The sequence below is a fragment of the Hibiscus syriacus genome, unplaced genomic scaffold (assembly GCF_006381635.1).
Source record: "Hibiscus syriacus cultivar Baekdansim isolate YM2019G1 unplaced genomic scaffold, ASM638163v2 tig00113021_pilon, whole genome shotgun sequence".
Taxonomy (NCBI): domain Eukaryota; kingdom Viridiplantae; phylum Streptophyta; class Magnoliopsida; order Malvales; family Malvaceae; genus Hibiscus; species Hibiscus syriacus.
Genome location: NW_024063437.1, coordinates 36,511 through 59,619, shown reverse-complemented (window position 1 = coordinate 59,619; position 23,109 = coordinate 36,511). Strand labels below are relative to the sequence as shown.

The 23,109-nt window shown below is 32.7% G+C and overlaps 2 protein-coding genes across 2 annotated transcripts; both read right to left on the bottom strand.

The window, feature by feature from the left end:
• Positions 1 to 17,643: 17,643 nt before the first annotated feature.
• On the bottom strand, positions 17,644 to 19,677 carry LOC120185216. Its single transcript, XM_039189506.1, has 4 exons — positions 19,577 to 19,677; positions 18,806 to 19,066; positions 18,220 to 18,378; positions 17,644 to 18,119 (listed from the first exon to the last, which is right to left on the bottom strand). The coding sequence occupies exons 1-4, from the start codon at positions 19,577 to 19,579 to the stop codon at positions 17,874 to 17,876; spliced, it is 669 nt and encodes a 222-aa protein (XP_039045437.1). The 5' UTR covers positions 19,580 to 19,677; the 3' UTR covers positions 17,644 to 17,873.
• A 2,719-nt stretch (positions 19,678 to 22,396) lies between these two features.
• LOC120185220 lies at positions 22,397 to 22,741 on the bottom strand. Its single transcript, XM_039189508.1, has one exon. The coding sequence runs from the start codon at positions 22,739 to 22,741 to the stop codon at positions 22,397 to 22,399; it is 345 nt and encodes a 114-aa protein (XP_039045439.1).
• Positions 22,742 to 23,109: the final 368 nt, after the last annotated feature.

Sequence of the window (23,109 nt, the reverse complement as noted above, 5' to 3'; positions counted from 1 at the left end):
AATGTGCAATGCTGAGGGAAAACAAAGAAAAAGTTGAGGGTGAGTTCAGAACATTAAAGAAGAATTAACATGAGCTACACAAATCCCGGAGAGCATCAGGATCGAGCATAGCAACATCACAGATGACCAAAGAATTGAACATTGAGAAATACCATGTTGAAGATTTGAAAGGAAAGAATAGTCGTTTACTCAAAAGCCTTGAGAAAGGAAAGCAAAAAATGAAGATTTTGAGGTTGCCAAAAGGGAGCGAATTATAAAGCACAAAGCTGAAAGTCATGAAATTATGAATAAAATGCAGAAAGAAAGGGATCGAGCCAAAGAATTAGAAGATATGAAGAATGGCATGCTTGAAAGATTTGAGGATGAGAAAAATACCATGTTCAAGGGATTTGAATCTTAAATGAATAATACGATTGTCGAAGTTGAAGTTAGGGGCCAAATGATTGAAGAATTCGATGTTGAAAAGGGAAAATGGGAGTTGGAGATAAAGAACTTCAATACCAGACTCGAAGTAGACCAAGAGGTGGCCAACAATTAGATGCAACGATGCTGAAACAAGAATGTACAAATCCATAAGCTTAATCAAAGGACACAAGAAGCACGAACAAAACTTGAAGAGGATCTGGATCAGTCTAGAAACAAAAACACTGAGTTTAATGCTTACATCTTGCAACTTGAAGAATCATTATTCCAAGAGAAGGTTCATCTAGGACCTAGTGATCTTAAAGAAAGTTATGAGGAGAATGCTTCGTTACGAAGACGAATCCGAGATCTTGAAAATACTCTGCACAGTTGTCAAGTTAGAATTACTAAGTTAGAGCAAACTCTTGAGTGAACTAATGAACAATGGAAAAAATCAACTGATTTTTATGAAGAAAGAAATGAAGAAAGAATCAGTATGGTATTCGAGGCCATGGTACAAATGAGCGAAGTTGCCAGATATATTGGGGAGTTAGCTACTGAAGAAAATATTATTGATCATCACGTTGATCCAGTTTCTAAGTTTGGAAAGAAGATGACTTAGCCGATGAAGGAAATCATAGAGCTTAATAGGAAAGTTATGTCGTATCTGTAGTTATGAACTATTATAAAAGAAACTTTTGTATGTCGATGGAAGTTGTTCTATGACAGTTAACTTTTTAGGATCAATACCTTTTGCATACATTCATTTTGCATACATTCATTATTCATTGCATTATTTTCTTTATGTATAAATTTTATTCTTACATTAAGATAAACATTCATAAAATAAAATTCTAAAAATAACATTAAAAGGATTTTCAATCGCAGTTATCCTGGCCAAACGAGAAATTCAACATCACTACAATACTAGACAAGCTACTATGAAAATCATGGAGGATAAAATACAACGTCTCGAGGAACAACATAATAAAGAACAAGTAGAAATGAAAATGAAGTTAGAGAAGATTGAATTCAACATTGCAAATTCACATGACAGTATGATGCAGAAAATAAAAGAAATGCTCAGGAAGCAAGCTACCATTAGAAAAATTCATGAAAATCCTGTACCTTTTGACCAGGAACCTATATATCATTTAGGTTTCCCACCGGAACCAGTTTATCATTCTGGCATCACACCTATACAAATCCATGCTCGCACATCGGTACTTCAAGAGACCAAACCTAATAAAAGTCAACAAGTGGATCTCGTTTCTTCAAGAAAAAATATGCTTATATCAGATGTGAAGATAGGGGAATTTAATGCTGAGCATCTGATTCCAGATTTGAATAAGTTGAATGAGAAAGAAAAAGCCAATGAAGAATTGACTAGACAAATCAAGAGCTTAGAAGAAAGAATAAAATACGTAGAAGTAACTGAATCATTCTATGGGTTTGACGCTAGTGAATTGAGCTTGGTCCCGGACCTAATCCTCCCCATCAAGTTCAAAGTTCCTGAATTTGAGAGATATGACGGTACTACATGCCCTTCATCCCATATTACCATGTTTTGCCGCAGAATGGCAGGTCATGTGAAAGACGAGAAATTGTTAATTCATTACTTTCAAGATAGCTTAGCAGGACCAACCTTAAAGTGGTACTCAACTGACCAAAGCCAGCATTAGATCCTGGAAGGATATGGCAAAAGCATTCCTAGAACAGTACCGCCACGTGACAGATATGGTCCCTGATAGATGGACTCTCCAAAATCTGGAGAAAAAGAACAATGAAACATTCAGACAGTACGCTCAGAGATGGCGTAACACAGCGTCCCAAGTTCAGCCACCTCTATCAGAAAAAGAAACCACAGTGATGTTCGTCCACACTTTAAAGGCTCCCTATTTAAGTCATGTAATGGGGAACGCAACCAGAAATTTTACATATTTTGTCATTTCTGGATAACTCATTGAAAATGTTATGAAAAGTGGCAAAATTGAATCAAGTGAGGGGTCTAGTTCCAAAAGACCTATGTACCGAAAAAAAGAGAATGAAGTTAACAATGCGAACGCTTACAACAAGGATACCTCAAAAAGTGTTACGATAACCCAACCAAGGGTTAAGAAGGAGGAAACAAACACTAATCGAACGGAATCCAGAGGATCTCGTAGGGAAAATGGAAGGCTTTCCTTTACACCCTTACCAGTACCACATGCTGAGATCTATGATTTGCTGTTAAAGACAGATATTATACGGCCTTATCTGTTGATTCCCATGCAACCACCATTCCCTCCATGGTATGATGTGAAAGCACACTGTGTTTATCATGACGGAATTACGGGTCACTCTATTGAAAACTGTTTGGCATTCAAAAGGGTGATCCAAAATTTGATTAATACTGGAAAACTGGAATTCAATTCACCAGCTACATCAAATCATCCGCTGCCAAATCATGGAGATAAAAACGTGACCGCAATCTAAGAAGAGAATGGAAGGAAAGCAAAAACTGATGTTTCTGAGATTAGATCTCCATTTGATTGGATATTTCAACAACTCTCCCTATCTGGTATAATTCAACAAAGATTCAAGCCAAAGCATAATGAAGGTGAGAATTATTGCGAATACCATCAAGAAAAGGGACATGGAATTCAACTATGCCCTAAATTTAGGGATTTGGTGCAAAAACTGACGAATGACAAAGAAATAGAGTTCTTTGAAGAAGAACAAGGAAAAAGAGAAGATGACGTTTGTGCATCAGAAAATTCTAAACCAAAGCAGAGAATAAGTGATCCTGTGATCATCACTGTGAAATCCTCTACAGTAAACCTTGCACCAACAAAGTTGAAAGTGACCATCACAACTCCTTTACCATTTCCATACAAGGATACCCGCAAGGTACCTTGGAATTATACTACCAATGTTTCAATGGTAGAAGGATTTGTTTCTCTGGAAACAGCAGAAGAGAAATCACAGAGACTGGATTCAACATTTGAAGCAGTAAGTGAAGTCGGATTCTTTACAAGAAGTGGGAGATGTTACTCTCCCGAGACATCAAATGCATCAGAATAAGCAAAGGCAAAGGGAAAAACTATAGTGATACCCCAAAAGGTATTTGATGATTAATCCCCCGCCTACAGTCAATGAGCTAGTAACAGAAAAGCAAGCACAAGAATTCTTGAAATTTCTGAAACATAGAGAATATAGTGTGGTTGAACAGCTACATAAACAGCAAGCACGAATTTCAATTCTTGATCTGATAATGAATTCAGAAGCACACATAAATGCTTGATGAAAATGCTTAATCAAACCTTTATCCCTGAAGATATATCCCTCAACAAGGTTGACAGGATTGTGGGGCACATAGCCGCTGATAATTACATAATGTTCACAGATGATGAAATACCTGAAAGCGGAATGGGATCAGTGAAAGCTTTGAATATTACCACACATTGTCATGGTCATGTATTGCCAGGAGTACTAATTGATAATGGATCTGCTCTTAACTTAATGCCTCTGGTTACACTTCAAAGGATGTTGGTGGATAAATCACACATGAAGAGTTATCAGAACATAGTACGAGCTTTTGATGGCACTCAAAAGGAAGTAATGGGAAGAATGGAAATACCATTATTAATCGGACCAGTAGTGTACAATATTGATTTTGTGGTAATGGATATCCACCCTACATATAATCGTTTATTGGGGAGGCCGTGGATTCATTATGCAGGAGTTGTTTCTTCTTCATTGCATCAGAAACTGAAGTTCGTTGTTGACGGTCAACTAATATGTATAGGATCTGAGGAAGAAATCATTGCCTCTGTAACGAGTGATGCTCCGTATATCGAAACCAATGATGATGCTCTCGAGTGCTCTTTTCGAGCTTTGGAATTTGCCAATGCAACCTTTATTGCATAGGGAAACAAAATTCCATATCCCAGATTGTCTGATTGCACTAAAATGACTGTATGACAGACTTTAGGCATTGGAGCTAAGCTAAAACTGGGAAAGGTTTGGGAAAAAAATCTTCAAGGAAGTTCAAGTCCGGTAAATATGAAGATGAAGAAATATCGTTTTGGGCTTGGATTTAAGCCTAACTTTCAACAAAAGAACAAAGAGATGAAAAGAAAAAGCGAAGATAGAAAGACAAGGCTGAAAGAAGAAGAAATCCCTTGGGAACGCATGTTTTTCCCTTAGTTGAAGACCACGTTTAAATCAGGAGGAATGGTTAATGTAGAACAACAGCTTGTTGATGCTCTTAAAGAAGAAAAGTTGGCAAAAGATCAAATCATGGTTGAAGAAGCTATGGGAGGATTATTTATCAATATGATCACGAATGACAACAAGACTGGCAAATACTTGGCTGGGATTCGTCCCTGTCTTCCTGGAGAAACACTCAACAATTGGACTGCTGAAGATCTCCCTGTAGTTTTTAGTATTAACACAGAGTAATACTCATAACTAATCTCTATGTTTTAGCCCATGAATATAAAAAGTTTTTGTTATATTGTAAAGGCAGTTGTTAAGTTCACTTAATATCAAATACAAGAAGTTTTCTTAAAAATTCTCAAATGGCAATCATTTTTTACATTTTTTTTACATTTTTTTACATTCTTTTCTCATTTTTTATATTTATTTCATAAATTTACTATATCCTTTCGGAAATATGTCTGACTTAAATTTGCAGGTGTCACAATGTTAATAGCCTGATTATTCTTAAATTTATTAATGAGATAAATTTAGAGCGACCCATATGTTTGGAGGAAATCAATGAGTGTGAGGATGAAGTAGAATGTGATGTTCCTACAGAATTATTAAGACTAGTAGAAAAAGAAGACAAACAAATCTTACCTCACAAAGAAGAGATTGAGACTGTAAATCTAGGAACCAATGAAGAAATGAAAGAAGTGAAGATTGACACTACTTTGTCAGCCCAGATAAAACAAGAATTGATAGATCTCCTCCAAGAGTTCAAAGATATCTTCGCCTAGTCTTATCAAGATATGCATGGTTTGAGTACAAATATAGTGGTGCATAAACTTTCGATCAGTCCATAGTATAAACCCGTTCAACAAAAGCTCAGATGAATGAGGCCAGAAATGTTGTTGTAGATTAAGGAGGAAGTGATGAAGCATATTAATGCAGGTTTCCTACAGGCATCCAAATATCCAGAATGGGTAGCCAATATAGTTCCCATACCAAAGAAGAATGGGAAAGTTCGAATGTGTGTGGATTACAGAGATCTTAACAAAGCTAGTCCGAAAGATAGCTTTCCATTACCTCACATAGACACATTGGTGGACAATACTGCAGGACATGCATGGTTTTCATTCATGGATGGCTTTTCAGTGTATAATCAAATAAAAATGAACCCTGAGCACATGGAAAAAACAACATTTGTAACCATGTAGGGCACATTCTGTTACAAAGTAATGCCATTTAGATTAAAAAATACAGGCGTAACGTATCAGAGAGCAATGATAACTCTGTTTCATGACATGATGCATAAAGAGATTGAAGTATACGTGGATGACATGATTACCAAATCCCGAACCGAAGAAGAACATTTTCAAAATCTGAGAAAGCTTTTCTAGAGATTGAGAAAGTATCAATTAAAGCTCAACCCCGCTAAATGCACTTTTGGGGTAACATCAGGGAAGCTTTTAGGATTTGTTGTCATCCAAAAAGGAATTGAGATTGATCCAGATAAAGTAAAAGCAATTCAAGATCTTCCACCACCCAATACAAAAAAAGAAGTTAGAGGCTTTTTGGGAATATTAAATTATATATCTCGATTCATTTCTCAATTAACTGACAAATGTGATCCAATGTTCAAATTACTTCGAAAGAACAATCCTGAAGTCTGGAATGATGAATGTCAATAAACTTTGGATATTATTAAGAAATATTTATCCAATGCCCCTATTTTAGTATCACCAGTGCCTGATAGACCGTTAATTCTCTACTTAATAGTCTTTGAAAATTCGATGGGATGTGTATTGGGATACATGATGAATCTGGAAGAAAAGAGAAAGTCATTTATTATCTGAGTAAGAAATTTACTGATTGTGAAATTCGATACCCACCAATACAAAAATCATGTTGTGCCTTGGTGTAGGTTACTCGAAGACTCAGACAATATATGTTATATCATACCACTTGGCTGATATCTAGACTTGATCCCTTAAAGTTTTTAATGGAATCACCAGCTTTGACCGGCAAAATGGCTAGATGGGAGATATTATTATCCAAGTTTGATATCGTATATGTCAACCAAAAATCAATAAAATGAAGTGTCATAGTTGATTTTCTGGCTAGTCGTGTATCAGATGATTATCAGTCTCTGAGCTTTAATTTTCCAGATGAAGATTAGTTATGCATATCCATGAATGAAGAAGTCAGAACAAATGATGAATATTGGAAGCTTTATTTTGATGGAGCATCCAATGCCTTGGGACGAAGAATCGGGGCAGTGTTAATTTCTCCATAAAATATTTATTATCCTTTTACAAGTAGACTGGAGTTCTTTTGTGCCAATAATATGGCGGAATATGAAGCTTGTGTCATGGGACTGAAGGCAGCCATAAAAAGGAAAATTAAATTTCTCAAGATATACGGAGATTTATCATTAGTAGTGTATCAATTACGAGGAGAATGGGAAACAAAAGATCCCAAATTGCTGGAATACCGAAATTTTACCGTCGAATTAGTGAAAGAATTTGAGAGAGTCGCCTCAATTATCTCCCTCAAGAGGAAAATCAAATGGCAGATACTTTGGCTACATTAGCTGCTATGTTTCAGGAAACTAAAAAAGTTGATATGATGCCAATCAAAATACAAGTATATGAAAGTCCTGCACATTGCTACAGTGTGGAAGAAGAGGCAGATGGCAAGACATGTTATTACGATATCTTGTAATATATCAAATATCAAAGTTATCCTCAAAATGCATATGAGATTGATAAAAGAATATTTAGAAGAATGGTTGCTGGATACTTTCTTGATGGCAAGACTTTGTATAGAAGAAGCAATGATCAAATGCTATTAAGATGTGTAAATACTAGTGAAGCCAAAAGCATCATTGAAGAAATACATAGTGGGATATGTGGAACACATGCAAATGGTCTTTCCATGGCTAGAAAAATAATGAGATATGGATATTACTGGGCTACCATGCATACAGATTGCATTGATTATGCAAGAAGATGTTATAAATGCCAGGTATATGTAGATAAGATTCATGTACGTCCATCACCTTTATATTTAATGACAGCACATTGGCCATTTTCTATGTGGGGAATAGACGTCATTGGGGAAATCACACCAAAAGCATCAAATGGGCATTGTTTCATCCTAGTGGCAATTGACTATTTTATCAAGTGGGTTGAAGTTGCTTCATATGCCAATATTAAAAGGTCTACAGTTTGCAAATTTATAAAGAAAGAAATAATCTTTCGGTATTGGCTACTAGAGAGAATCATTACAGATAATGCTCTGAACTTGAACAACAAAATGGTGACTGAACTTTGTGCACAGTTTAAAATCAAGCATGCAAACTCAGTGGCATATCATCCAAAGATGAATGGAGCAGTTGAAGCAGCAAATAAGAACATCAAGAGAATCGTTACAAAAACTACTGAAACTTACAAAGATTGGCACGAGAAGTTACCTTTTTCTTTATATGCATATCGAACTACTGTGCGAACATCCATTGGGGCAACACCTTTTTCTTTAATTTATGGAATGAAAGCAATCTTACCAATTAAAGTTGAAATCACATCACTTCGAATCTTGAGCGAGGTAAAATTGGATGAGTCTGAATGGATCCAAGCTCGATTTGATCAATTGAACCTTATTGATGAGAAAAGATTGAAAGCTATTTTTCATGGACAGATGTATCAGAAACGGATGATGAAGTCTCATGATAATAGAGTGCATCCAAGAGAATTCCAAGAGGGTGATCTAGTGCTGAAAAAGATTTTGCCTATACATAAATATTTCCGTGGGAAATGGATGCCTAATTGGGAAGGGTCATATGTTGTAAAAAAGGCCTTTTCCGGAAGAGCGTTGATCTTGGCATAAATGGATGGAAAAGTTCTGAGAAACCCAATAAACTCAGATTATGTCAAGAAATATTATGCTTGAAGAAGAAAAAAAAGAAAAAAAGAATGAAAAAATGAAAATAAAAAAGAAAAAATAGAAAATGAGGGTCAAGATGAAAACCCGCAAAGGGCGTCTTGTTACCAAAGGAAGGATTTGAGTTGAAAACCTGAAAGGGCTGCTCAAATATATGTTGATATTAGGCATCTAGCAATTTAACCCTCTTAAGAGTTTGATATTTTGGGAGAAACTTTACATCTACAAGCATTCTGGCAACGTTTGATATTTTGGGAGAAACTTATGTTAATAATTTGTTGAGTCATTTGAATTTTTATCATTCCTATGTTTGTCATGACTTTGAATACATTTTTATATATTTATTATTTATTCCAAGAATATCTTTTTGAAATTTAATTTCTTTTATTCGAAATTCAATTTTTTTCACATAAACATCCTGTAAATGGATTAACATAATCTTGAAACAAACAAAATATTTCTAGCTATTACTTTATGTTAATACTTTTAAGTGCATGGAATCTAAAGTAAGTCTTATCGACATTTGCAATCACTGTTGAAAAGCAAACAAGTTATTTCCATCATAGAGTCATTTTAAAGCGAAATAAGAGGAAATCTGTTCTCAATTGGCAGATTATGAATATAACCCCTTTTTCATGCAGCAGCACAAAAATACTTCAAATCTACAAATTCTGGCTCTACATCGTATAAATACCTTGATATTTCGGTCCAAGCACCAACTGGAGCAAGTACCACGTTTTCGTAGTAGAAATAAGGAGGCCCAATAGCATATTCTAGAAGTGCTCTTTGAGTTATCTGATCTGGTTCGGTAGGAATCCCAAAACCAATCATTGGATTTGGCAGATGAATTGCATGATAGTCTTCATTAAGAAGCTTCTTTTCAAGCTTCCTCTGCTTCTTCCTTTTCCAAAAATCATAGCTCGAGTTTTGCCTTTTCTTGTAATTGGGGTTATTGCATAATGGCTTCATACCTTCTACCGGAAGAAGTGCGTCAGCATCCTTAGCTATTTGAGCATCACATATAGAATCTATCAACTCTACAATTGATGAATCCATACCACATCTCTCTATGGCTATTGAAGCCTCAGTCTCTGAGTACCCCATTTTTGTCAAGTATAACAGTTTATTCTCCTCATCATAATCAAAATTCAGGATTTCCTCAGTATCAGAAGAACTATCAATATCTGTGAAATCATCCTGAAAGATCGCTTCATAATCAGATGAGTAATTATCAGAATCAACATGTTGCATGAGTGCAGACTTTTCAAGAGCCTATACCATTGAGTTTTGTTCTCAAGTGGTTTTGTGACATCATACAAAAATTCAGGCATATCTACATCTACACTCTCCAAAGATGATAGATTCTCTTTTCAAAGAAGAAAGATTTATTGAATTTTTACACAATTGAAGAAAGACTGAGTTCACCACTTTGAAATCAAATAAATATGAACTTAACATTCATGCATCATATTTAGACATTTTCAAAATAAGGGCATTTTTATTCATCTTATCCATGTTAAATATTTGACAAGAATTTCAAAGATTTTAGCAAAGATTTGAATCCATTACTCAATGGATCAACCTTTCCAGAGAAAGTTCATAATGAGAAGAACTCATCTGAAGAAGGAGAAGAAGTTCATAATGAGAAGAACTTGTTCAACCTTTTGCTCGATTCTATCACATAAGGGGATAGATCATCATCAACATTTCCAGATAAAGTTCATAATGAGAAGAACTCATCTAAAGAAGGAAGAAGAAATTCATAATGAGAAGAATTTGTTCAACCTTTTCCTCGAATTCATCACTCGATGGATCAACTTTTCTAGAGAAAGTTCATAATGTGAAGAACTTATCTGAAGATGAAGAAGAAGTTCATAATGAAAAGAACTTGTTCAACCTTTTGCTTGATTTTATCACAGAAGGAGATAGATCAGCATCGACTTTTCCAGAAGAAGTTCATAATGAGAAGAACTTGTTCAACCTTAATTTGATTCATCACATATTGAAATTGAATCAACAATACCTCTTTTGAAGATCAACATTTTCAGAAGAAGTTCATAATGAGAAGAACTCATCTGAAGAAGGAGAAGAAGTTCATAATGAGAAGAATTTGTTCAACCTTAATTTGATTCATCACATATTGAAATTGAATCAACAATACCTCTTTTGAAGATCAGCATTTCCAGAAGGAGTTCATAATGAGAAGAACTCATCTGAAAAAGAAGAATAAGTTCATAATGAGAAGAATTTGTTCAACTTTTTGCTAGATTACATCACAGAAGGAGATAAATTGTCATCCCCAGTGGAAAAGTTCATAATGAGAAGAACTAATCCCAAAGAAGAAGAATTGGTTCAACATTGCTATCATAATCAAGTGAAGTCAAATGGACAAAAAATTTATCTTTTCATCTTTGCCCTATTATTGTTAACATAAGAATGAGCAAAGAGGGGCAGCTGAAGATACTAATTTTTATCCATTTGTTTTTTATTTTTAATATTAATATTATTTTATTTATACTATTATTATTATTATTATTATATTATTATTATTATTATTATTAATAAAAAAAATTATATTACATGCCCACATTACAAACCCAACAACTGGCCAAAACAGACTGGCCCAAACTTAATAAAAACCCTAAAACCCATTTAGGGTTTAATCTCAGCTCCAGCCGCCGGTCCTCTTCTCAACCGTTGGATCTGGCTTGATCCAACAACCCACAGCCTTCCAGATGAAACCCTAGGGTTATGATACCCTGTTGGGATTTTTGGAAGCTCGAATCGACAACCGGAATGGTTTACAAAGAGGGGTTGGAACGGTTTTGTGTTTAGGGAGTAAGGAGATTGAAAGATAGAGAATTGCACATCGATTTATAGTGGTTCGACTTTCTCAACCAAAGTCTACGTCCACTACCTTAGCTCCTCACCAAGGATTTTCCAACAAATTCACTAATTTGTTCTTTCTTTTGAGGATAAAGAGTAACCTTACAAACTCCCTAGTTTTTCTGGGCTAAACTATAACCTTTCCCCTAGCTTTTACATGGGATTAGCTAGAACCTTTCCCCTTTACAAAATGATAAGAAATGTAAACAAGAAAACCTCTCTAAGGTAGGTATTTACAAGAATTAAGCTCAAAAGAACAAAATATTTACAAGAGAAAGATGAAATAAGAATGAAAAACTATTCTCTTGTGTTTTATTGCTTGGATGGTTGTTCTCTTGCTTCTTCAAGTGTCCTTAGCTTGTCCTTATAGCATGGAATGTGTTTGAAGTCGTATATAGCCGTTGGGGATGTTTTGGAGCCGTTTGGAGATGAGAATCCATTAATAAAACAACTTGGAACGTGGAGGGAATCGGTACCCCCTCATGGGGAATCGGTTCCCTAAGTGCAATCAGTTTTTGACCTGTTAGACAGGAGAAATCGGTACCCCCTGGGGGGAATCTGTTCCCCCTGGGGGGAATTTGTACCCCCTGGGCAATCTGATTTTTATTCTCTTTGAAACAGTTCGAAATACTTTGTTTTAAAAATAGTTTAAGTATAAAACACAATTTTACACTTTAGTAAGGATTAAAATGAACTTTGAAAGACTTGGAGTAATATTTTGATATTCGAATAATTACATCGAATATACTTAGAAAATATTTTGTAAAATCTAAAATTTCATTTAACTTAAATTGTTATATCGAAACATCAAAATGTTTTCAACAATCTCCCCTTTTTTGATATAACAAAACATTTGAGTAATTTTAAGATTTTGAAATCAAGTTTGAAATTACTCCCCCTTACTTTAACACTTCTCCCCCTTTTTTTTAAATCAAAAAGACTCTAATCTTTGAAGTTCAAAATAACTTTGGAGAGTAAGCAGTAAATTTGACATTTTAAAAATCATTTGAAAAAAAAATCAAAGCTCCCCCTCAATAAATGCATTCCAAATAAAATTATGCTTTTAGGATCTTGACACTTAAACAAAATTGAATTTCAACAAAGAATAACAAACATGTTAGTAGCATATGAAATTCAATATATCCAAGACTAAAATACTTTATGCAATACCAATTGTTGAATTTAAGATCATATGCATAAAGTTTTCTAAAAATGTTACGCTTTTGAAAAATTTTGATATCAATTATTAGAGAGATATCATTTTCATTTAAAGTACATGCATAAATATTTAAATTTAGGTCAAAAATTTTAAAATTTATAAAATCAAAACATTTGAAAAGTTGATATCAATTGTTAGAGAGATATCATTTGCATTAAAACCAAGTTTGACCAAAATTTTATTATGATGAACTAAAAATTCTTAAAAATTAATATAACTTTAAAATGTTCATCATAATCATCTTTTCAACATACATGAGATTAAAACAATGATGCATAAGCATTTAAAACCAAAACGCATGCATGCTTAAAATCAAATGAGCAAGCAAATAACCAAAATTAAAAGCATTAAGCTTAGAGGTTACCCATTCGTTTTCATGTGTGGATAAAGCATCTTGAATATCATCATTTTCATCACCATTGCTCCCACACACCTACAAGAGACATTTAAGTAGATTTTGGTATCCAAATTGCTTTGGATCCTTGGACGTTAGTTTCAATGCCCCTTGTTCCTTTAGGAATCCACATTTGTCTAATTTTAAAACGTTTTCCTTTCTTCAAAGGACAAGTATGTTCCTTATGACCATGATAATGACAATGTGAGCATATTGTCATTATTGAACTAAATGAAATATTTAAAATGATTTCTTTTTCTTTTGTTAAGCATTCAAGCTTAACTTTTAAATCAAAATTTTCTTTTTCAAAACTTTCAATTTTTATTTTTGAAAGCTCTAAATCCTTTTTCAAAATTTCATTTTGGCTTTCAAAATCTATTTTTGTTTTTAAAAGAAAATCGTTTTCTTATATTTGGAGTTCATGGTCTCAAACTCCGAATATAACCTATTAAAAGCATCTTGTAACTCATCAAACGTATATGAATTAAATTCATTTGAGTTAGAAGATACCTCGGGCATTTCACAAGCCATTAGAGACACCACCTTTGTTGGTTCTTCTTTCTTGTTTCCATGGATTTCCTCAAGCTTATTCCAAAGCTCCTTGGCACTTGAACATGAAGAAATTCCTTCATAGATTTCATGATCAAATGCACAAAACAACATGTGCATGGCCTTGGCATTAAGTTGAGCTTTCTTCCGTTCTTTGTCACTCCTCTTCTTCTCCTTCTTCTTTAGAGAATAGTAGTCTTTCTCGATTATCTCCCATGCATCAAGATCATTGGATTGGATGAATACCTTCATTAATTTCTTCCAATGATGATAGTTGACTCCATTGAAGTATGGAGGTTTGTCGGTTGGTAGGGAGTCTTCCATGTGGAACGAGCCGGAGGTGGAAGCCATCTTCTCAGTTATGTCGAGAATTGGTAGAGATTCTTCTAGGATCTTCTCAAGGTGGTTAAACCTTCTTAACGAGTTAGGCTCTGATGCCAATTGTTAGGATTTTCGGAAGCTCAAATCGATAACCGGAACGGTTTGCAAAGAGGGGTTGGAACGGTTTTGTGTTTAGGGAGTAAGGAGATTGAAAGATAGAGAATTGCACAGCGATTTATAGTGGTTCGACTTTCTCAACCAAAGTCTACGTCCACTACCTTGGCTCCTCACCAAGGATTTTCCAATAAATTCACTAATTTGTTCTTTCTTTTGAGGATAAAGAGTAACCTTACAAACTCCCTAGTTTTTCCATGCTAAACTAGAACCTTTCCCCTAGCTTTTACACGGGATTAGCTAGAACCTTTCCCCTTTACAAAAGGATAAGAAATGTAAACAAGAAAACCTCTCTAAGATAGGTATTTACAAGAATTAAGCTCACAAGAACAAAATATTTACAAGAGAAAGATGAAATAAGAATGAAAAACTCTTCTCTTGTGTTTGATTGCTTGGATGGTTGTTCTCTTTCTTCTTCAAGTGTCCTTAGCTTGTATTTATAGCATGGAATGTGTTTGAAGTCGTATATAGCCGTTGGGGATGTTTTGGAGCCGTTTGGAGATGAGAATCCATTAATAAAACAGCTTGGAGCATGGGGGGAATCGGTACCCCCTCATGGGAATCGGTTCCCTAAGTGCAATCTGTTTTTGACCGTTAGACAGTGGGGAATCGGTACCCCCTGGGCAATCTGATTTTTCTTGGCTTTGAAACGGTTCGAAATACTTTGTAAAATTGTTTTAAAAATAGTTTAAGTATAAAACAAAATTTTACACTTTAGTAAGGATTAAAATGAACTTTAAAAGACTTGGAGTAATATTTTGATATTCGAATAATTACATCGAATATACTTAGAAAATCTTTTGTAAAATCTTAAAATTCATTTAACTTAATTTGTTATATCGAAACATCAAAATGTTTTCAACATACCCTAGGGCCACGCGGTCGCCGTCTTCACTGCCACCGTTCCACGTCGCTTCATCTGCTGCCACGACGCCCACCAAAGGCTTTTAGAAGAGCCATTCCAGTCGCACACGTCGTCCAACAGTGAGTCACCACTGGAAGTTTGGTGACTCACCAAGCTTTGGCCTTTTACCAAGTCCGAAGCCATCACCGGTGGTGGCTATAAAGCCACCGAGCCCCTGCCAACGAGGGAGAGACCAACAGCAAGCAACCAAAACACAACAAAAAAAGGAGAGAAGAAAGAAAATTGACCCTTGGAGCCTTGATCATCGCCGGAAGCCAAACGTCGCCGGAGAACAGAAAACGGTATTTTCTTAGATCTACTCCGATTATGAGTCTTTTAGGGTAAACTAAAGCTATATTCGGCCTTAGGAAAAAAGGGCATTTATTTTCGTGTAAAAAAGAAACTTTCCGGCCACCGGAGGCGGTGGCGGACGGTTGCCGGCCGGCGACGGAATTCCCTCATATGAGGGAATTTTAGAGAGAAGTGAGAGACAATTTTAATTCTCTCTGTTGGAGAGAGAAATGAAATAGGAAAATGAGGAAAACCAGCCTAAATGACTGGTTAAAAGGGTTTAAATACCTATCCTCGAACGACGTTATTTTGGGGAGGGGCCTGTTTGTAATTTGATAAGGGTAAAACCCCGTCCGTAGTCCATCAATTTTATAACTTTATATTTTAGTCATTAAATTAAAGTTATGATCCTTTTAGTTTGGCCTTTTAATTTATTTATTTTATAATTTAGTCCTTTATATAATAATAGATATTTTAGGTAAAATAATAGATTTAGTCCTCTAATTTTATTAATTAATATTTTAACCAATTTGATATACGAATTTGATATATATATTTATTTTATTCACTAAATTAAATAAATGTAAAAAAATATGTTTAATCCCTGTAATTTTAAATAATTAATTACGAATTAGGTATTTAATTTTAATGTTATAATTTAGTCACTAATTTTATTTTCATTTATTATTAATTAGAAGTTTTATTTCTTTTATATTTTCAATATATAGTTTTAAATTTATTTATTTTAGTCACTATTTAGTTATATTTTAATTTTATATGTTTATTTTCAATATATTTAATTATTATTATTATTATAAATATATATATAATAAATAATATTTATTTATTTTATTTTCTATTAAAATCCTATTTATAAATTTAATTTTATAAATTACTTTTAAGAAAAATAATAATATTTTAATATATTTTTCAATATTAAGAAAGGGCAGTCTTAAAGCAATTAGATGTGTATTTTATTATATTTTTAAATAAATAAATATCTTATTTTTATAAATTATATATATTTTTAGATAAATGTTTTATTAATATTTATTTTTCAATATTAAGAAAGGGCAGTCTTAAAGCAACTAGATGTCCATTTTCTGATATTAATAACTTACTTTTATAATATATATATATATATTTTAATTATTTTAGATAAATGTTTTATTAATATTTTTTTAAAATATTAAGAAAATAGTTGTCTTAAAGCACATAAAAACCCTTTTATGATATTTTCAAATAAATAAATATCTTATATATATATATAAAATATATTAATAGATTTTCTTAAAATTATAGTAATAAATTTGAAATAACAGAATTATAAATTAAATATATCTTCGAATTTTTAAAATTTCTAATAATATAGACAATTTATAATTAATGAGTACCAATTTTGGACGTTATAGGGGTACTAATCATTCTCTAAACGTAATCGACCACGAATCATTTATTTATGAAATTTTTTTTGTTATACGCAGATCAGTTTATCTTTTAAATTATATTTTCTTGAAAACTATTTTAAAAGATTTTTTTTAGGTATTTGACCTACCTAATCCAAAAAGGTCAATGGCGACTCCCTAAACATTTTAAACCATTTATTCACATCACTTTTCCCGCCAAGTAAAAATCTCGTGCCCGGACAAAAACCGATTGCCTTGAATTTCCATGTGCTATTAGATTACACATTAAGTTCATTGACTGACACTTCCTCTCCACACTTGGCAACATCCAACTGCAATTACTTAATTCAAATCCAATTCTCTTTTTACATTGTCTACTTTTAGTGTATTTGTGGCAGGCAAGTCCCAGCAAAAATTGGGTAAAAGTTTTAAAGTTCAACATATTGGCTTGTTTGGTCGTAGGATTCTAGCTATATTTCAGACACATCCTTTAGGTTCTCTTCATAATTTTACGGCTCTTTTCTGTCAGCCACATTTCACATGGGAAGACCAGAAACCAAACAAGACCTTGTTGCCAGCTTGCCATAATATATGGAAATTAAGGGTCCCAATATCAGATAGTCACCGAAGATCAGACGAAAATAGCATACCATTACTGACAAAGCTTCCTATAGAAAACAAGCAGCTCAAATAATTAATTCATGTCAACTCAATTAGAAACATTGCCATCAAAACTTAAGGTCCCATAGTAATCAAAGGAATATACGGATATGATAATTTCAAGTATAAAAGAAAAATATCGTTTGGGGTTGTAATCAGGAACCATGAAAATAAAATTCCACCGAAAGAGAAACAAAATCATTAATAGATCCAATCAAATCTGTCCCCGGGGGGTTAGATACAAAGCTCAAAATCCATTTTAAAACACTGCTAGCTTTCCCATCAAATATACCATCTTTTTTCTCCCTTACTATTATGCTGTACAATCTCAAGAAAATTAATGCACTTTCTCAGATCATGACAATGGTGGGGACTGCCCTCTCAACTAACACCAACTAAATTCCAAAATGAGGACTAATCTTCAAGAGTGACTGCCTGCACTTTCTTCAAACCCCGTTGCAATGTAGAGCATTCATTTTATCAACTGTTTTTAGCTATGGATTCTTTTTATTGTCTTTTTATGTACCTTTGTTTAGATTATTAACTGAGGGGAGCCCTCTGAGGAGCGCCTTTCCTTTTGCTCAATTGTTTACGAGGCCTTAAACTTTTGAGCACCCATGTTTTAGTCTCCTCTTCTGAAAGATCAGTCGATGTGAGCGACGACTGCTTTTCCTCCGAACTTGCTTCCAAATTCTGATTGTCTTTCCATGAAACATCGCGAAATTCTTGTATTTGTAAATCCATTTTATGGCTTTGGCCTCTAGGCTTCACATCAACGGCTGATACCTGCAAGCATTGATTAGATTATGGTTTACATTGCAAACGAGGAAATTCAAGTTGTAAGCTTGAGTTTTAAGAAACGAAACCCGACATGAACCTCATTTACCTTGCATGCAATGGAACAAAAACGGTTAGGTGGGTCTTGAAGGTATCTTCTACAAGCTTCGCAGGCAGCACCGGTTTTCGATTTCGTTGATGGCTTGGCATCTTTAGCTTGAGGCCTTGGATTCAAATGTACAGCCTTTTCACCATTGATTTTGTATGTCTATCGGATGATTAAAAAACATTTCAGTAAATAAAACTGTATATGATGATCATTCCAACTACGACTAAAGTTAATCAAAAAGAGAAAAAGTAAATAATAAGTTGAAAATGTGGATGAAAAATAACTAGAAAGCAATTCGGCACTAGAGCAACAGGGAAAAGCAATTTGGATGATTCTGCAAACATAATGATAAGAAAATCTCTCTTTTTGACATCAAATCTTGGTGTTTGCATGTATCTATCTTTCTATAATATAATTTAGAGGATCGATAATCACCAAATTCATATTCATCTATGCATATATCAGTAAGAATTGGAAAAAAATAATAACAATATTTCCCTATTTTACAGAGATTCTTCAAATTTACTTAAACTACTAATATACTGTAAATGCTTCAAAGCTAAAGAGTAGTGAACATATGAAAAACCTGAATTTTGGAACAGTCGAGATGCTTCTGCATTTCTTGAAGACGAACAACGTCTTGATATACATATTTGCAAATCTGAAGTGATCGGTGCTGGCTATGAGACTTACAATGCCGGCAAAACTCGAGACAACAGTTAATGCAGAAGACATTTTTTTCATTTTTTCTTAGGTCTTGATGATCAAAACAAGGACCAAAGAACTCACTTTCCAGAAGGGTACTAAGCCAATCTGTTTCATTCTTAAGGTACACCCCACAACCCACCTACAATACCAAATTCAATTCATTAACATCAAATAAGCCTTGAAATAATGTTCTAAAATTCTTGAAATTATAAAAGTTAATCCCAAGTTCATATCAACGGAAACACAATAGTAAGTTAATACACAACAGTTAAGATTCAACTTTTAATGTGAATATACCAATTAGAAGTAGAATTCATTCAAATTTCAATGAACTACAGCATTCAAGATTCTAAATTCCAAACGGGCACAGTAAAGTAGTCGGATTCATGAACAGAGTTGGAAATTTCAACAAAATCAAATTAAGCAAGAGGATTTACAGACCGTTTTCCATCGAGTATAGCATAGCTGCAATAAACACGAGATTGAAAAAAGATTGTACTTCTTTATATTTATCTAAATTTTCCTGGAAACCAAACAGACCCTTCATCCCTGATAGTAAAGTAAAATCAATCACCAAAAAACAAGAAAAGAAAACCCATCATTCAAAACTGCAAAATCAACTTCTGCAGAAAGAGACAGAAATTCTCACCATTTCTATGCTTTGAATCGGATATCTCTTTGCTTACTGTGATGAATACTCAAATGAATACAATTTGCAAAGCAAGTTTGAGAAGAAAACAAAGAATTGAGAGGACGTTGGAAGAGAAGCCTACATAATGTTGAAAGTGGGAAGGAAAATATAAGGAATGTGCAATGAAAAATAAAAGAAAAGGAAAGGAAAAAGGAGAAATTTGTGACAGCAGAAATGTCTGGCGAGGAAATGAAAGTGACCTACCGTAGGCGGGAAAGGTCAATAAATCATTCTGATTGGACAGTTAAAACTTGATCTGACGGCTATTATTGATTTGTTAAAAATATTAAATGATGGAAATCATCCTCGTCGTGCTTCAATAACCAATTAGTATTAGTAATTCTTGATCACCCACTATTAACATCACATTAATTTTACAAAGTACTTTTAATACAAATATAAAAGTTCAAATTTTCCATTTAGTATTTTAAAATTAACATCTATTTGTCATTTTATATATGTTTATTCTACAATTTAATTAAATAATTATCATGTTAGAGGTTCCGATTTAATTAAATAATTTACAAGAGTATTTGAATATTTATGTTTAAGAGTTTTTTGAATTACCACCTCATAATCTTTCTATACTAATAAAAAATATTTTTCTATATCTCATCATGTTAATTTTTTAAAATAAAATAAATTTTAAAATGTCATATTCAAATAATTATTTATCTCTTAAAACTAATAATAATACTAAGAATCTATATTTCAAAAAATAATTGTTAACCACACTTTTAGTATTATATACTATTATAATTAATCTTTTTGAAAATTAATTTAAATGTTAAAATGAAAATATATTAAAAATCAATTAATAACCCAATGGGTGCATGTAGATGCCACTTAATCGGTTCCTTTATAATAAAGATTTTGTTAACAAAATTAGTAGAAGTGGAAAAACTTTATTCAATGTACATTGAAAATAAATAAATGAAATGACAATCACAACATTTAAACACAATCTTATTACCATAAATAGAGGATTAATTAATTTTAAGGACTCGATTTGCCCTTAAAAGAGTGATTAGCGAGAATCATAATTCTATTAAAAAGGATTAAATCGAAAAGTAGAGAATAAGATTGCAATAATTTCTCCATTAATTATGTTTTGAGAAATCATTGAATTTCCCACAGAAAAGAAAGCAAAGATTTTTTTTTTTAAGATGTTGTACACTGACTTTTCCTTTACCCTCAATTTTCTCCATTTGGTCAGCTCTTCTAAAGACAGCTTTGCCCTTCCGATGCTTTGCATCAACAATGTTTGGTTCAATGAATTGATGGTTATTTTGTGATTTATTGTTTAAATAATATAAAACTTTTAATTTGTAAATTTTAAGATAATAGATGTTTAAATATTATCAAATCTACATCCTTTGAATATTATAATATTCATAAGATCGAATTATAATTTAATAAATATTATAATTATAACTAGTGAGCATATCTAGTGAGCATATTAAATGTTAAATTTATTCAATATTTTAATATTTAATAATTAATTTTTATAAAATTAAAATTATACGCCTTTAAATTATTGAAAATTTGTGGGGAATGGATGATGTATGTAGATGAAGACCACAATCATATCAAACGAATATATTATATAAAAAGTAGTTGCTACATATGCTCCGAAATTTGTTAAATCTCAACAGTTAATAAAATCAATTCATTAATTAATAACCTTAAAAAAATAATAAATAAATATAAACGAGAAAGGCATCTCTAGGAGTGATATCTTACCTGTTTAAAGACAACTTTAAAATAATTATAAATTTTTATACTTTAAAATAATTTTATATTATTATTTTCCTTATATGAATTTTATCATAAATTCCCTAAGTACAGGTGTAAGTAATTACCAGTTAATTAAATTTTACCAAGTCTATTATTTAAAAGAAATATATTTGAAATAAAATATTTTTTATTATTAACAAACAATTAATTTAATGAGATGAAATATTAAATCCCTTAAGCAATGTTAGAGATTCAAAATTTGGTGTTTGTGAATGGAATAAATTGAGTTAAAAGAGTCGCCATCATCTTTGTAGTATTTGTTTAGATTAATCATTAATAGATCGGATTCATGTGATTGAATTAAAAAGATGAGATATTCAAAATATTAATTTATTTTAATTTTTATCTAAGTTTACCTAAAACAATAGATAAAATAGTTAAAATATGCTCCAAATCCATTACTCTTCTCACATTTTTAATTTAGTCATCTCATTCTTATTTTTAGAAATTTAGTTCATCTACCTTTCATTTTTAAAAATAAGTGCAACCTTTAAAATCATTAAAATTCTTTTGTTCAATTCAAATTTGTTACAAACATATTTAAAAATATAAGTCTAATTGTTAATATTGTTTAAAAGTTTCTGTTGAATTTAAATTCATTACATCTTCTTTTATTATTCCAAATTAATATTTTCTTTTTTGTAAAATGTGACATCATCAAATATAAAAATAACAATTTTAATGGTATTAACAATTGAACTTAAATTTGAAGAGTAGAGACCAAATTCTTGAAGATAGTTGAAGGACTAAATTTCAAATATATAAAGAACACAAGAGCTTGTAGCATATTTTAACCATAAAACAATATAATGATAAAACTGAAATGGTTAATTTTTTTTTAAATCAAAAGAGGAAGAGCCTGATTAAGATCTAGACTTACAAGAAGGCGGGCCGCAAATGTCCCTTTCAAGAAGAGGCTGTAAAGAGGTCGGGGTAGATCAGAAATCTTCAGCGATAAATAACAAGTATCCGCAAGCTTGGTCATACTGCCTGCAGGAAAATTTCCTTCACGAGACGTCCAGACAAAGCTAGTCGGTGCCGAAATTTATCAATGGCTCTCACCAAAGGAATTGTGCTGGAGGAAGCATTCGGGTCAAGGATAAGCTTAATAACCTGCACACAGTAAGAATGTACAAGAAGAGATCTAAAACCATTTAACCAAGCAACATGGAGACCATGCCCAAAGCTCGACATGAGGCTATCCATAACTCCAATGGTTTTGTTGAAATCAAGCAGCCAGTTACCAGAGTTATCTCGCAAGAGACTACCCACAGAGCCAAGTCCCGAATCAGACAAGATTGCGCCAGCCACATTCAAACAAACCATTCTTGGTTCTGGCCTGTTCCACTGATAGTTACCATTTATTGTTACCAAACAATTCCTGCTTAAAATGTTTTTTTTTTTAAATTTAACATTTATAGTTATCAAACAACATAATTATGCTCAATGCTTAATCTTTACTGATATACCTAACAATTTTATACTATAGTTTCTATGCAGGTAAAATTCATTACTAAAATGCTAATGAAATTGCTTCTTTTTAACACTTAAATTTCCACTATCAAATTAAAATAATGTTAAAAGGCATCAACTCAGTTAAAAATAATATTATACAATAACAAAAAAACATAGATTTAGAAGAAAATTTGTGTCTATTTCGAACATTTGGTCGATTGGTCAAGTTGTTTATCTTT